Here is a 15,849-nt window from a genome sequence, read left to right as displayed (position 1 = left end):
AAAATGGTAAAGATAATGTATTCCATATGCATAAAAGGAATGAAACCACTATTGTTTGGTGGCTATTAACTTTCTATATGTCACGACCCAAAATTTCACCACAAGTACCGTAATGGCACTTAGTATCTAAAAATAAGTAAGCCGATTAAAATTACAATTCAAGCCAAAAAAAATTTACCTCCCAAGACTGGTAATACTGAATCACGAACTCTAACTGAATACATGAAATGATCTCAAGGATCAAATACTCAATACTGTTTGATTAATAATTAACAGTACAATAAAATGGAAAGACTCCAAGGGACTGCGACGACCAAGCAGCTCTACCTTGAATCATTGCGATCACATATTAATTTTGTCTGAGCCTGATATCTTCAATACCTGACTCTGCACAAAAATGTGAAGAAGTTTAGTATGAGTACACCACAATCGATACCCAGTAAGTATCAAGACTAACCTCAGTGGAGTAGTGACGAGGTACAGTCAAGACACTCACTAGTCTTATAACATGTGCAATATAGTATACAAAAATAATAGGAAACAAATAACAATAATGGCAACAATAATCAACTAGTGATATACACAACAGGGCAACAAGAACAGCATTTACATTGCTCAACAAATGATGAATACAAGTACAACCAATTAATCAAGCCCTTCAAATACACATCTTTCGCCTATATGTTTTTCAAATAATAATCTTCAGGATATAATACTTTCCAATAAATATATTTCGAATATACTCCCTTCAAATAAATATCTTTCAAATATAATTCTTTCAAATATAATTCCTTCAAATAAATATCTTTCAAATATAATTCTTTCAAATAAATATCTTTCGAATAAAAGTCACCTTCTGACACCTCATTTCAAAATCATAAAATACGAGTCTCAACCCACTTTCATATTTCTATTGTATCTCGTGCCAATTTCCTTATCACAACCTCATGGACAACTCACTTGCCAATATCATCATCATTTACTCACGGCGACTCGTGCCCACATTTCATATCACAACTGCACGGACAATTCACGTGTCAATATCATCATTTTGTTCACTCACGGCATCTCGTGCCCACATTTTATTTCATAATCCGCCTGACAATAGCCACAGGCTCCCAATTTCAGCATAGATCAGACTATTATCAATTTACCAACAACAAGACAAATTACGCAAGATATAAAAATAAACATAAGGAAAATCACAACATCACATGAAAATTACCAACGCAATACCCCACATCATCACATAAAAATTATCAACACAATAACTCCACATCATCACGTATCATCCCTGACAATAGTCACTTTTATCTCTCATATAGCCACCATTATCACTCCTATAATAGCCTCCCTTATCCCCCACCCTTACAATGTCAATAGCCACCCTTATCGCTATTCTAGCCACCCTTATCGCTCCGTAAAATAGCCACCCTTGTACCCACATAATATCAATAGTGAAATGCCACCCTTGTATCCTCATAATAATAATTCAAATCACACAACAATTTACACGGAATATTATCACGATAACAAAACACAATCAATTCCTATCACAATTTGCCAAATGATCACAACCAGTTCTAATGATATAGTAAAATCAATAAATTTCTCAAAAATAGCCTAAGGCTCCACGCAACGTATATAAAACGTCAAAACAATCAACATAGATGGAAAATACTCAGTATAGGGCAACGCCTTCATTAATCTAATTTCTTGATAAATATATTAATACCTCAATTTAAACTTATTTAATTAATTATTTGCATATGAAAAAATTCATAATATAATTATTTCCAGGAATTATCAAATCCACAAACACACGAAATTCACATAAAATTTCAAGTCGCAATCACACCAATTTATCATATAAATACAAACTCAACAAACAAAGATTGAGGTATGACAAATCACGGATTTACTAAGTTTTCACAATTTTTTAATTTAATACATAAGGGCGTCTATGAATTTTGACCGATATAATTTGCACATATAAACCAAGTACGTACTCGCCACCTCGCGTATATGATTTTCAATTACACAATTTCCACATAAGACTCAATGTCTAAGGGGTAATTCCCTCAATCAAGGTTAAGCAAGATACTTACCTCAAAACCGCGTAATTTCTTACTCTACTATGCCCTTACCTCGTGAATTGGTCTCCAAACGTCCCGAATCCCGATATTTTCCTTGAAAATCTCTCAAAAGTCGCCTCTCCCCAAGCTCCAATTTGTCAAAAATGGAAAATGGGGCGAAACCCCCGTTTTATAACTTAAAGTTTCTTTCCAGGTGCTGCCCTCGATTTCCAGCCTCGATTTTTCTGACCTCGATTTTCCAACCTCGATTTTTTTTCAGCCTCGATTTCCAGCAGAAAAATTCCAGCAGCTGTTTAAGTCCAAATTTTGATCCGTTAACCATCTGAAACTCACCCGAGACCCTCGGGACCTCAACCAAATACACCAACAAGTCCTAAAATATCACATGAACTTAGTTGAAATCTCAAATCACATAAAACAACGCTAAAACCACGAATCATACCCCAATTCAAGCTTAAGGAATTTAAGAATTTCTCACTTCTACATTCGATGCCGAAGCCTATCAAATCAATTTCGATTGACCTCAAATTTTGCACACAAGTCATAAATGACATAACGGAGCTATAAAAATTTTCAGAGTTGAATTTTGACTCCGATATCAAAAAGCCAACTCCCCGGTCAAACTTCCAAGTTTAAATTCCTATTTTAGTCATTTCAAGCCTAATTTAACTACAGACTTCCAAATAAAATTTCGAAAATGCTCCTAAGTCCAAAATCACCATACGGAGCTGTTGGAATCATCAAAATTCTATTCCTGGGTCGTTTACTCAAAAGTCAAACTCCGATCAACTCTTTTCATTTAAGCTTCAAAAATGAGAATTGTTCTTTCAATTTAATCCTGTATCATCCGAAAACCAAACTCGACCATACACGCAAGTCATAATACACATTACAAAACTGCTCGGGATCTTAAGTCACTGAACGGAACGTAGATTCTCAAAATGACAAGTCGGGTCGTTACACTATAGCTACCATATACATAATTACTTCCTATAGTTACTATTCAGTTGTTACGGTTGTGTATTCACATGTATTCACGCTAATGTATTCATGAATACAGCAGCAAAAAACGCCTAAAATCAGGGCGGTCCAACTGTACGCGCATGTATTCACATGTATTTGCGCCATGTATTCATGAATACAACAGTAAAAAGTGCCTAAAATCAGGGCAGTCCACGCGCATGTATTCACATGTATTCGCGCCATGTATTCAGCAAAAAGTGCCTAAAATCAGAGCAGTCCACCTGTACGCGCATGTATTTACATGTATTCGCGTTGCTCAATTCATGAATACAATTGTACGCGCATGTATTCACATGTATTCGCGCTATGTATTCATGAATACAGTAACGACAATTCCTTAAAAATAGGTATGTCCAGCTGTCTAAGAGAGAAGAAAAACATAAATAGCGTATTTCATGCCTTATTTTATGCCTCAATGGTAGTATATACCATAAAATATTTATTTTGCTATAAATATAAAATGTAGCTATAAAAAATAATATTTTAAAATAATTTTGATTTATAATAAATAGGGTGTACGGAGGTAAAATTTCCTTTAAAAATCCTGAATCAGAAATATCAAATTGAAGATATTCCAAACAGTAAGCATATAAGACTAGGTACTTTCCCCTTCATAGAATTAGGAGAAATTCTGAAATCTGTCAAGCGTTGAATGGATGCACATGCACAAACACTAACAAATATATAAAATTAGATGAGTTTTGGCACCGACCATTGAAGTAAACGAGACGATGCCATTATTTAAAATGGGGGAAATTGAGACGTGAGAACATGAAGGCTTCTTCCCTTGTAGCTAAAGTTTGTTGTTACCCTTTTCTGTTTGAAACATATTACCTAATTTCCCAAGGCCACTTAAGATCACATAGGACAACACCTTATCAGTCTTTTAAATGTCTCCATTAATTTAAACTCCACTAATTGGAACAAATAAAGGGGATTTAGAAGAAAGTTAATAATGCTTATTGTTTTTTTTTCTGAAACATCAAATAATTAAACAATTTTAGTTTGCCATACTTGGGCATAAAGGGTATTTTTAAAGACTTTATTAGACTATAAATGAATAATTCATCTGCTATGGAATGCTATATCTGCCATTCCCAGGTAGAAGTGAAAATAGTGGGCGCAGGGGTACAAAGCCACTTGAAAACATTGGAGATCAACTAACAGTCCTTGCAAAATGAAACAATGTTCATTGAAGTTGTGACTTGTGATATTTCTGTGAAGAAATCTTCATATATAAATACAAGAACAGCTTATTTGAGTACAATGGGTACATATAACGAACATATGTTACACACAACTATTAGATTAACCAATGTTGCGTACCCTTCCCTGTCTCTTCTACTATACAACAAAGCCTATTCCACTTCCACTGCTCGCAAGCTTATTGTTCTCTTAACAATATTGTACAACAAATGAAGTATGGTACAGAAGCCATTGCTGCTACTCCCCGGTGTTGTTAATCCATCAACCGTTATGAAATAACACAATGTGTAGGGATTCCAGGCATTGTATCAGCTACTGTTGAGCTACCTTAACCTTCTTCTGTGCATCTATCACGATATTCAGAATTTTTCCTTGGACGTAAATTCTCTTCCTAATAGATTTTCCATCCAAAAACTTGGATAGTTTTGTATCAAGTGAAGCTAATCTAAAGGCCTCCTCTTCCGTGCATGTTTCTTCGACCTGTATGGTACCTCTAGTCTTTCCATTTATTTGGACTGGAAGGACTACAGTGCTCTCTTTTAAATATGCAGCATCAGCCTGTCATTATAACCATAAATCAGTTTAGCGTTTCACCCAATTCAATGATTCAAGATGTTCTTGAGCTTTTTTTTTCTTTTTGATAAAGTAAGATGTTCATGAGCTTTCAGTAATCCCACAAATTTAATTAGTCTCGCGAGCCACTATAGACAACAGTAGGCATTCATAACTTTCAAAAATAAATGTGTTTTAGCCTGCTTAAGTGGAATATTTGCTGAAAATGGGCTCCTGCAGTTCTACAACAAAACTTTTTTTTTTATTTGTCAAGGAAACTGGACGACTAAATATGTACATAATGAGTGATCCATCGTTTGTCGAACGGTAGGATGGAGGAGAGAGGAATAAATAAAGTAAAAATCTAGGATCAAGGAAAACCTCACCTTAGGAAAGGGCTCATATGCCAAGGAATTTGGGTGTCCCAGACGAGACCAGAGCTCCTCCGCCATGTGAGGTGCATATGGTGAGAGCAGCAAAACAAATGCTTCAATAATTGATCTCGGAAGTTTGTCCCACTAAAAACATGTGATCCAAAGGATTCGTTAAAATGCTATAAGAAACTAGTAACTTGCAAGGAGTTTCATCTAGCTACATCACTCTCTGTTTCCTTTTTATCATTTTCATTATTTTTTCTGTGGAAGAAATTCAAGTGTCAAATTTGATCTCATTCCACTGAATCTACTAAATAGCCTCTTGTAGAAATGCGCGTGCATAAAAGGAGCTCAGTGCATCGGGCTACCCTTTTTTGTCAGTGAAGTCTACAAGCAATCAATGGGAAATTGTAATTTAACAGGGAAGGAGAAAAGCTAGAGAAGTCTCTTGGGAGTAGTTCATCAATTTTATATTTTTGCCTAGAAGAGGAGACTGCAATCTCTTCCCTTATGCAATTAACTCTTACAAGGACATTAGATATTTGGACTAAGCTGCTCTCTCAACCTGCCCAAGTTTGACAATTTTGAAATTTTTGACAAGATTGAAGTGATATGACTTTTCCCTTTACTTCCTTAAAAACAGCTCCAACAGACTGACAAAAGTTAAGAAGAAAAAAATATCGAAGTGTGGATATCCCCTCTTTTTCCTTTTTTACCTATTCTTTGAGCAGTGAGGGAGAAATGAGGATAGTGTAAAAGGAGAACAAGAAACCTTATATGCTGCGTTAATAAACTCCATCATTGCAGAAATTCCAGTGTTGAACCGAGTTCCTTCAATTTCTTCAGTTACCTGTTATGTGAAACCAACTAGCAAATCAATGATTGCCGTGTAATAATAGGAAGTGCATTAACATTCCAACAATATTCAATCCTAAAGAATACATGCCAGCCATAACCAATAAGTAGTACTACCTTATCAATGCATCTGTGTAAAGAACGAAGTTGTTCAATTGAAGGTTTCTCATCAACTGTGGAAGTTCCATCCGGATATGAGCCAGCGGGCGAGGGTGAACCAACAATCAATCTCCAAGATCTTGCTAGGAAACGATGAACGCCTTCAATACCACTTGTATTCCATGTTTTCGAGTCTCTATCAGACATAATAAAGATGTACATTATGCACTAGAAGAAATACCGCCTGGATACAACTTTGAAATGGTTGGGTACATATATTACAATAAACAAAAAATTTGAAAAGCAAAAGAAATGATAAGGAAGGGCAGGAGACGCTACCTTAATGGACCCATAAACATTTCATATAAGCGTAGAGAATCTGCACCATACTCCAAAACAACATCATCAGGATTGATGACATTTCCCCTACTTTTACTCATCTTGTGAGCTCGGGCAATCAAGCGAAGATTGGGGTTATCTTTCAATACAAAGAAATCACCATATTTCATGACCTATTCACCATCAAAATACAGTTTCAAACCGATGAATTATATTCTGAAAGCTAAAAGTAACACAAAAAGATGCTATTTAAGTAATTGCACATAATCAGTATATAAATAAACCTTTTCCTCAGGTATTTTCTCTTGGTTGTACTCAGCCAGCTCAGCGACAGAGTCTGCTGATATCAAATTTCCTTTGTCATCTTTGCATGCTGTATATTGAACCTGCCAACTTGATAATTAAAGACAGGCAATGAAAAAATGGACTTTCAAGACCAAGCAAATCAACTTACTTCACCAAGGATGATGCCCTGATTTATGACACACTTAAATGGTTCCTTTGTTGACACAACACCTATGTCATAGAGAACCTGCAATAATGAACGTAGTCATGATTTTTAATAGAAACGTTAGAGAAGAAATATAACATGCTCTTGTGAATTGAATTGCTCTTCTGAAGGACCAAAAGAGAGGGCATTCCTCTTGCTTGTTAAGCCTTTTTTTTTTTTTTTTTTTTTTGAGAACCTTCTTTGATTTCTCTGTCCTACCTCATCTATTTTTCCACATGTATACTCAGACTAGAAGAGCTTGTCTAACAATTTATTGAAGTCCAATTTAGGTTAGCGAAGGAATTCACCGCCCATAAATAGGTGACAAAGGGAAGAAGAAGAAATTTTTGGCTCACATGAATTAACTGGAATAGTGACAACATCTGCAGTAGCTAAAGAAGGGTAACCAAAGCTTGAAACTGGGAGAATTCTTTTTATTTGTAATAAGTGTATTTGGAGCTCTAACCTTGTGCCAGAACCTGGCATAAAGTAAATGAAGAACAGCATGCTCAGCACCACCAACATACACGTCAACTGGGCTCCAGTACCTATAGGAAAAAAGAAGCCAATGGATGCTTAAAACTTTGAAACACCAAACTCTAACTTTCCACAATATTATGTATAACAAAATCAATGCCAGGAGAAAAATGGAACTACTGACTGTACGTAGAGAAAGTGCTCACTCACTGTTCTTTTGCCTTGTCAACCAATGCACTGGAGTTCTTTGGGTCCATAAATCTTAGATAGTACCTGGATATCAATGGAGGACATGGTTCAACTAGAAGCAGCAAGATATATATCAGACATGTCCATAGGAACCTTAAAAGTAAAGAAGGTTTCATCCTTAGAACACAGGTCCTAGAAGGGTGAAATTTGCATAGAATCTAAGATAAGTTTAATTACATATCATAATAAATAACTCATCGATTATTTGCTTCCCTTATTTTTACTTTCCATCCAGTAGTAAAAAGGGAGATTTTGAGACTGAAAATCGGGTACTCTCCTCTTCGAAATGGAGTAGATAAGCGTATGTTTTTTTACCTCCATAACTACCGGTGACAAATTATGCACCCAGCCAACCACCAATGGATAATGAACAAGAAATTCAGAGTAAAGTACTTCCTATCTTCTTCTTTTCTTCTTTTTGGTGATAAGTTCAGAGTAAAGTTCCTTCCTATCCATTTTTTGGGTGATAAGTTGTTTAAGTTCAGAGTGAAGTTCCTTCCCATCTGTCTGCTTTGCCTTGATATAATCTTTCATGCTCTTGTTCATATTATCATGCTCTTGCCCCAAAACACCCAAGAAAAAACTATAGTTTACTCCCTTTTGACAAATGACAAAAAAATACAAATAAAAGAACAAAAAGGCAGTAAAGTACAAAGTCTCTTTAGGTGGAGAAATCGTGAAAATAATAAAACTCCCGGTAAAAAAGGGCAGCCCGGTACACGAAGCATCCCGCGTTTACACAGGGTCGAGGGAAGGGCTGCACCCCAAGAGAGTGTGATGTAGGCAACCTACCCTTGTGCAAGCATTAGTGGCTGATTCCACGGCTCGAACCCGTGACCTATAGGTCACATGGAGACAACTTTACCGTTGCTCCAAGGCTCCCCTTCAAAAGAATTAAACTCCCAGTATTGAAGAAAAAACATACTAGTTAATTACCAGCAAGAACCAGCCCACTGGGGCATGGTATTTGTTTCTCGTCTAGCAGCTTTTCCAGATAAAGGATCTTTGGTTATAACCTGACAAATTGTTCAGCCAAAATAGTGAATGTTATTACATGAAGCATGGTAAGCCTAATAGGGAAGAACCAAAAGCAAAAGAAAAGTAGCAGATGACAAGGAAACAATGTTTATCCAGTTGAAATCATCACACATTAGGCAAGACATACCCAAGAATCTGCTTTGGATAGAGGAGCCTCCCCTGTCCCTGTGGGAGTGAAATCATCCAACTCGGGAAGGGTAAGGGGCAGCTCAGTTTCTGAAACTGGAATACCTTCTCCAGTGTCATCCAAAAAGATAACTGGAATAGGCTCCCCCCAATAGCGTTGCCGAGCAAAAAGCCAGTCCCTTAACTTGTAATTTACCTGAAGCAAGATAAATCTGGCAATAAGCAAATCTTATAAGAAGTAGAAATGAGAATTGCTTCCTTCTTACTCGACCTCAGAATTCTGTTTAAGATCATCTCCAAAAAACTGAGATATACAAGCTAAAGAGGTATCCTTCATAAATCAGAGAAAATTACCTTTTGCTTCCCGTTTCCGCTTTTCTCAAGCCATTGAATGACTCTTGAAGCAGCTTCCTTGCTAGGCAAACCATTAATGCCAAGCCCTGACTCTGAACTTGATGCATTTATCATAGTTCCTTCACCTGAATATGGTCTCTCAAAATTGCCACAATCGCCATCATCTGGTTTTACAACCCAAGAAATTGGGATACTGTACTTCATAGCAAATTCATAGTCACGTGTGTCATGGGCAGGCACAGCCATTATTGCTCCTGTGCCGTAGCTGCATCAGAATTGGTAAACTACTTTAAAACCCCAAAAACTATGTCACGTGTGGTATTAGGTGCTCATTCAGTACAAGAGCATTAATGCAGTCATAAACTCATAGGACATATCTTGCTAGTTAAATTTAGGAGAAGAGAAAAAGAAAGAAGGCAGACAACCTTCCCAAGACATAATCAGCAACCCAAATAGGAATATCTTGTCCATTGGCTGGATTTCTTGCATAACACCCGGTAAAGACACCTGTTTTTTCCTTTTGAAGCTCAGTCCTCTCAAGGTCACTCTTTCTAATGGCAAGTTCTCTGTACTCCTCTACCTGTCTCACATCCGTCGTCTCTTAAAGAACTAGAACAAACAGCATTTTGAGATTAATAAGATCAAGGGGCAGAAGAGCATACATGTTTACTCTGTGCTTCAGATAAAATTGATGACAGAATAGGATGCTCAGGTGCAAGGACTAAATATCTGCACAGCAAAAAGATGGATTAGCGATATGTGAAATGTAGTCTGAAAAAAAGAGAGTTGATGACACGATGTAAAAAGTAAAATGCATACGTTGCACCAAAAATAGTGTCCGGCCTTGTTGTATAAACTGTTATCCTTTTCTCTTCTTCCTGACCGTTACCATTTATGACAACAAAATCCAATTCTGCTCCTTCCGACCTCCCAATCCAATTCCTCTGCATTTCCTTTATACTTTCAGGCCAGTCTAGGTCATCCAAATCCTCAAGAAGACGGTCAGCATAGGCAGTAATCCTCAACATCCACTGCCGCATAGGCTGCTTGGCAATAAACAATGTACTGTAAAATCATGAAACCATCCAGGCCATGAAAATAAGGACTAGACATTGAATTAACAAAAGTGCGGTACTTTAGAGAAATTCCTAGCTCAAAAGGTAACAGGGTATATGAACGCCTACCTTTCTGATGACTGGATGCCCCCCTCTTTCACTTACACCATCAACCACTTCTTCATTTGCCAAGACAGTGCCAAGTGCTGGACACCAATTGACAGGCACTTCAGCCTAAATATTGGATTCAAAGAACTTTGATAAGTCGAAGAAGGTTACTTCAGCTTACTACTGAGAATTATAAAAATAAAGTTCAGAAAATTTCACCTGATAAGCTAGTCCTCTCTTCATAAGTTGAAGAAATATCCACTGAGTCCATTTGTAGTAATCAGGTTCTGTCGTAGAAATTTCACGATCCCAATCATAAGAGAAGCCTAGAGATTTAAGCTAGAAATCAATATAGATATTAGCAAAGTGACTTTTCTCAAGCATCATCTTATACAACGAAAGATAGCAAGAGATCAAAATCTCATTAAATAACTGAAAAATGAAACATTCTTGTCACATAGATTAGCAAATAAACTCCAACTATGACAATTTAAATGCTCTGAATTTTGCAGGGAAAGCGTCCTTTTCTTACAGGCACTTAGGGCAGATGGCCATATAATATCAGCTGAATCGAACCAGCTAATATTAGGAATTGGAGGAAAAGTAACGGGACTAACAGATGGTGAGGCATAACAGCAGGCTCATGGATGGATGGGTACGAGATAATTGTAGCAATCAGCCCAGTTGCAAAGACCTGAATTCATGTATCATGGTTCACCCACATAGCTACTTGGACAAAGGACTTTTAACTGTTTCTGACCGTCTTCTTATAAAGCATGCACCTCATAAACACGATCATGAAAAGGCATCATTCCCTATGGTGCTCTTCCAAATTAAATACAGATAAGTTGTGGATTTGCCAGTCTCATTTAAACTGGAATATCACACATACGTACACGAAAATAGCTCCAAGGTATGGCCATCGACAGTAAACTTGATTCTTGAACTAGGAATGCAAAATAAAAATTAAAAAAAATAGTGTTTTGATTTCATGGGTAAAAATTCGGTGCTCTTAGATATGATTTACAACCTCAAAGTAAACACCGAACATAGAATTCCAAACAAAGGAAAGCAGCAGTTACCTGCGAGCGGAAACGACTAATATTCCTCAAAGTTGTGATTTTTGGATGTGTGCCTGTCTGTCCAAGGGAAGGGGAAAGTTAGATACCTGCAAATATTAAACTGAAAACAATGACTTTTGAAAACTTACCTCAATAGCGTATTGTTCAGCAGGTAAACCAAATGCATCCCATCCCATTGGATGCAATACATTGAAACCTTGCATGCGTTTAAATCTAGCAAGGATATCTGTTGCAGTATATCCAAGTGGATGTCCAACATGCAAACCAGCTCCACTGCAAGGATAAGAAATAGCATCAAACTAAACATTAATAGACCACGACTACAGATCCTCATGAAAAAGGAAAAGTTTGTCCTATCTCAATGGCCAAAAGTTACAAGTGCCAACCTTAATGACTGAAAATTGTAAGTCCTAAGAACAGAAGATCAATTGGCAAGTTCACAATTGCTTGTCAACTATCTACACCAACATATTCCTTTCAGTAATTGACTCTGGAAATTTTGCACTTGTGCAGAAAGTGCACTTGGATCTAGGAGAACTAGAGCATTCAGTCAGTATATGGTTGAATTCAATGAGTATGATCACCATTGGCAGGTCTCATACTATATCTAATCTGGACAATCGTGGACCATGGATTATTCTGTGGCTTCAGTATTAATAAATTTTTGAACAGATTCAAGGAAATTAAATGCTATGAATGTTGGTATTATAAACATAGTGGAAACAACTATGTTGCCATTAAGCAGGGGAGTCATACTATAAGAAAAATAAGAGATTAGCTGCACAGCAGCAGCAACTTTATACTTCATTTGAACTTGGAAAGGATATAACCGAAGTTGTTAGCAGTTCATCTAAGCCAAGTCAAGCAATTGGTAATGCATATACTTAAAGTTGATTAAGCCCAGTTCATCTAAGCCAAGTCAAGCAATTGGTAATGCATATACCTAAAGTTGATTAAGCCTCGTTTGCACTTGATCGAAGTCTGAATCTGAAAGGTTTGGACCTTAGACTATTAAGTGCATTTGTTTTTTTAAGATTTAACCACTTGATGGTTCTGAATAGATCAGAAAACATCCAAATCTTGAATAGAGTCTTAAAATAATTAAGAGCTATACAGTTAAAACATTTTTGAGAAAATAACATTTCACCACCGCCAGCCACCACCACCATCCCTGTCAACCACCACCTACCACCACCATTGATAACCACTAGCGTTAATTGTATATTAGGGTTAGGGGGTATGGATCCGAGTGCAGGTACGGGTGCTGGGATACAGCCAATAAATGTATATTACGCCATATAAAGTGTATTTCGATTAGTTAAATTTATTGAACTAAAACTAACAAAATTGTATTCTTTACAAATACCAATATTTTATTCATAAGATATCTCGCGTAATAGAAAATATATATATATATGACATAAACCCAACACGGTGGACACGGGTGCGGCAGGATTGACAAACTTCAAACCCAATACCCATCAATCTATATTTCTCAGTCATAGAATGTAGTCAACGTACCCAAGGTAGTTTGACCAAATCCGGTTTAGATCCCACGCCCATGTCGTGTCGACACGAGTGCGACAGGGATTTTGGAGAGTCCATGAAACATAGGCAGTTACCCGGTGGAATGGTCGAGGTGCGCAAAAGCTGGTCTCGACACCAACGTCATATTTGTTAATAAGATTATTTACAACCAAAACAAGGTACAGAATTGTAAACATGTTGCTAAAATTTTGCTAAGTTGAAATAACTCCTTCCAATATAATTAAATGTTGCTTCGTGTCCACTGTCAAAGTTACAGTCTTTGTCTTGTATTAATGCTATAAATTACAAGTATGAAAACAAGAAAGGATCTCTAAACCTATGTGAACTTTGTATTTCTATTTTATAACTCAAACATATTACAATTTTAGTATGTTCATATTCAAATTTTGAGGTTGGTCGAAAAGTGTTACTTCTAGGATTTCGGACATTGAGATATGTAAAGACACTAATTTTTTAATTTAAATTTCTACCTAATTGTACAGAGTTGAACAAAGATGATCAATGTCCAAATTCAAGATAACTTTGTAGGTTCGACTTTGCAAAACTGATAGAGAGAGTATTAAAAAAAAGCTAGTCTATAGTCAATCCTTGGCACATAGCAAATTGAAGTTGAAAGAGTGGGATAAGAGTATGAACCTTGGATAGGGGAACATATCAAGAACATAGAATTTGGGCTTTGAAGTATCAATCTCATCAGGGGTTCGAAATGTCTTGTTCTCCTCCCAATAGTGTTGCCATTTTGGTTCAATTTCGTGAAACGGGTAAGACCTTTTAACTTGCTGTTTCTGTTGCTCATTAGCCTTTTGACCGTCAACTTCTTTTACTAGCTCAGTCACTGTATTTTTGCTAGAACTCTTTGTACAGCTGGAGACTCGTAGGCGCACATGGGTACAAGATTGGTGGCGGAGTAAGGGCCGGCGGTGAGCGGAGAGCATAAGTGTACGGCTGCATAGAGGAAGATGAAGGAGGAGCTGAGGAGGAAAGTGGTGGTGCGTGGAAGTTTGGAGCATTGCTAAGGGGGAGGGGAGTGACGGAGTTGCAGTGGTTTGAGAAATTTTGAAGGTGGCAATTTGCTAAGAAGATGAAGATTGGATAATGTAGTCATGGGCTTGGGCTAGATAGTGGACTGGGCTTACTTCGGTCTTCACAGAGACTGGATTTTATTCCTAAAAGGGATTTACTTATGGGATTGTTAAACAAATAGCCGGTCAGATTCAATGTTTACTTTTTTAGCCGGTATATATAGATTATACATTATTTATACACAGTTATACATATGTTATACACGAATTATATGTATATTATACATCTATCGGCTATTATTTATCTATCGGCTATTATTTGTTTAAAAGATCAGGTGGGCGGCTATTTAGGTTAATTCTTCTTTACTTATTGATGGTCTCTCAATTATGCATTGTATGTATTGACTTATCACTCAAGTGGCTAGAGTTTGACGTTTTATGATTAATTTTTATATATCTCGGTTATCCTTGATATATCAACAATCACCCAATTCAGTATATCAATTAAGAGCAGATGTTCATAATAAAATTTATATTACCTCAATTATGAGTAAAAATTGGCAATTTAAAAAATTTATGCCTAAGTAGTTTCTTCTTCAAGAACTCATTTACAAAAAAAAAAAAAAAAAAAAAAAATTACTACAAAAACAAATAGAATTTCTGACGATGAAAACTAATTCTTCCAACAATCCTTAAAGATTCCAAACCAAGCTCCACGGACCGTTTGTTTGGATCTGGAAATAGATAGTTAAACTTGTTCTTTTCTAGTTAATTGAAAATGAAATGTATAAATAGGAGTAAATCAAATAAAAGTACTATTATAGCAAAAATATAAAAAGTTAGGATAGCGATGACCCGAGACAAAAAGGTTGCACACTTAAATATGCTGAAGGAGCGCCACATGAACTACATTCTCTAAAATATCCCACCCACCCACCCAAACATTCTCTAAAAGGAGATGAACTCCAAATAGCACAGGGCGGGTCCCGCATGGATATATTATGTTTTGGAAGACACGTGGTCATGACCTCAAGAAGGTAAAATAGTCAAACAGCATATCACTTTTCAAACTAGCTACAGTAACTTCTTTTGTGAGCCAATAAAATCGGCTTATTTGGTTGTAATTACCAAGATACTCTTCCTGGCCCATATTGCAACCGGATGCACCTTAATCTTCCACCGGAGGCCGTTGTTATTCCCACTTATTAATAGTTGTAATTTGAAACTTATTTATTAAAATTATTTATTTTTATTTTGTATATTATCCGTCTTAAACAAGTATTACTTACAAATTATATATATTTCACCTTAAAAGGCTCTCAATCTATTATTAGTGTCTTCAATCAAGGGATTTAGTTATATGATTTTCCTTTTTTCTCTCCTTTCTCCCCTCTTCTCTCGAGAATATTGAGACCAAAAATACTCCCAACAAATAAAATTTGTTGCATGATGAATATCTTTTGGTTTGTTGAATAATAAAATTCATATCTTTTGTTTTGTGATTAAAGAAATAATATGATTCATCTCTAGCGAACTTAGTTTAACTGAACTAATGCCATATCGATGAAAATACTGAATTTTCACCTCTAGGTAAATTGATTGATGCTTTGGACAGGAAGGCACAACTAACTATATTCGGCTAGTGATCATATCATTTATGAGAAATGAGAGCAAATTTCAGGAATGGGATATTCTCTGAACATAGATAATGTTTACGTATTTTGCCGAAGCCAATCTGATATGAATCTCTTCTAGC

The 15,849-nt window shown here is 36.4% G+C and overlaps 1 protein-coding gene across 1 annotated transcript; it reads right to left on the bottom strand.

Annotated features, from left to right (window-relative positions):
* Positions 1 to 4,332: 4,332 nt before the first annotated feature.
* Positions 4,333 to 14,137, bottom strand: LOC107820198 (leucine--tRNA ligase, chloroplastic/mitochondrial). Its single transcript, XM_016646427.2, has 20 exons — positions 13,708 to 14,137; positions 11,652 to 11,796; positions 11,524 to 11,580; positions 10,661 to 10,780; positions 10,463 to 10,567; positions 10,098 to 10,321; positions 9,941 to 10,007; positions 9,704 to 9,858; positions 9,279 to 9,543; positions 8,926 to 9,120; positions 8,697 to 8,776; positions 7,722 to 7,784; positions 7,501 to 7,582; positions 6,999 to 7,076; positions 6,829 to 6,930; positions 6,545 to 6,717; positions 6,224 to 6,401; positions 6,024 to 6,101; positions 5,264 to 5,395; positions 4,333 to 4,883 (listed from the first exon to the last, which is right to left on the bottom strand). The coding sequence occupies exons 1-20, from the start codon at positions 14,079 to 14,081 to the stop codon at positions 4,638 to 4,640; spliced, it is 2,919 nt and encodes a 972-aa protein (XP_016501913.2). The 5' UTR covers positions 14,082 to 14,137; the 3' UTR covers positions 4,333 to 4,637.
* Between the last annotated feature and the right edge of the window lie 1,712 nt (positions 14,138 to 15,849).

Source organism: Nicotiana tabacum, chromosome 17 (assembly GCF_000715075.1).
Source record: "Nicotiana tabacum cultivar K326 chromosome 17, ASM71507v2, whole genome shotgun sequence".
Taxonomy (NCBI): Eukaryota; Viridiplantae; Streptophyta; class Magnoliopsida; order Solanales; family Solanaceae; genus Nicotiana; species Nicotiana tabacum.
The sequence above is the reverse complement of the archived record's forward strand: the minus strand, read 5'-3'. Positions and strand labels throughout refer to the sequence as shown.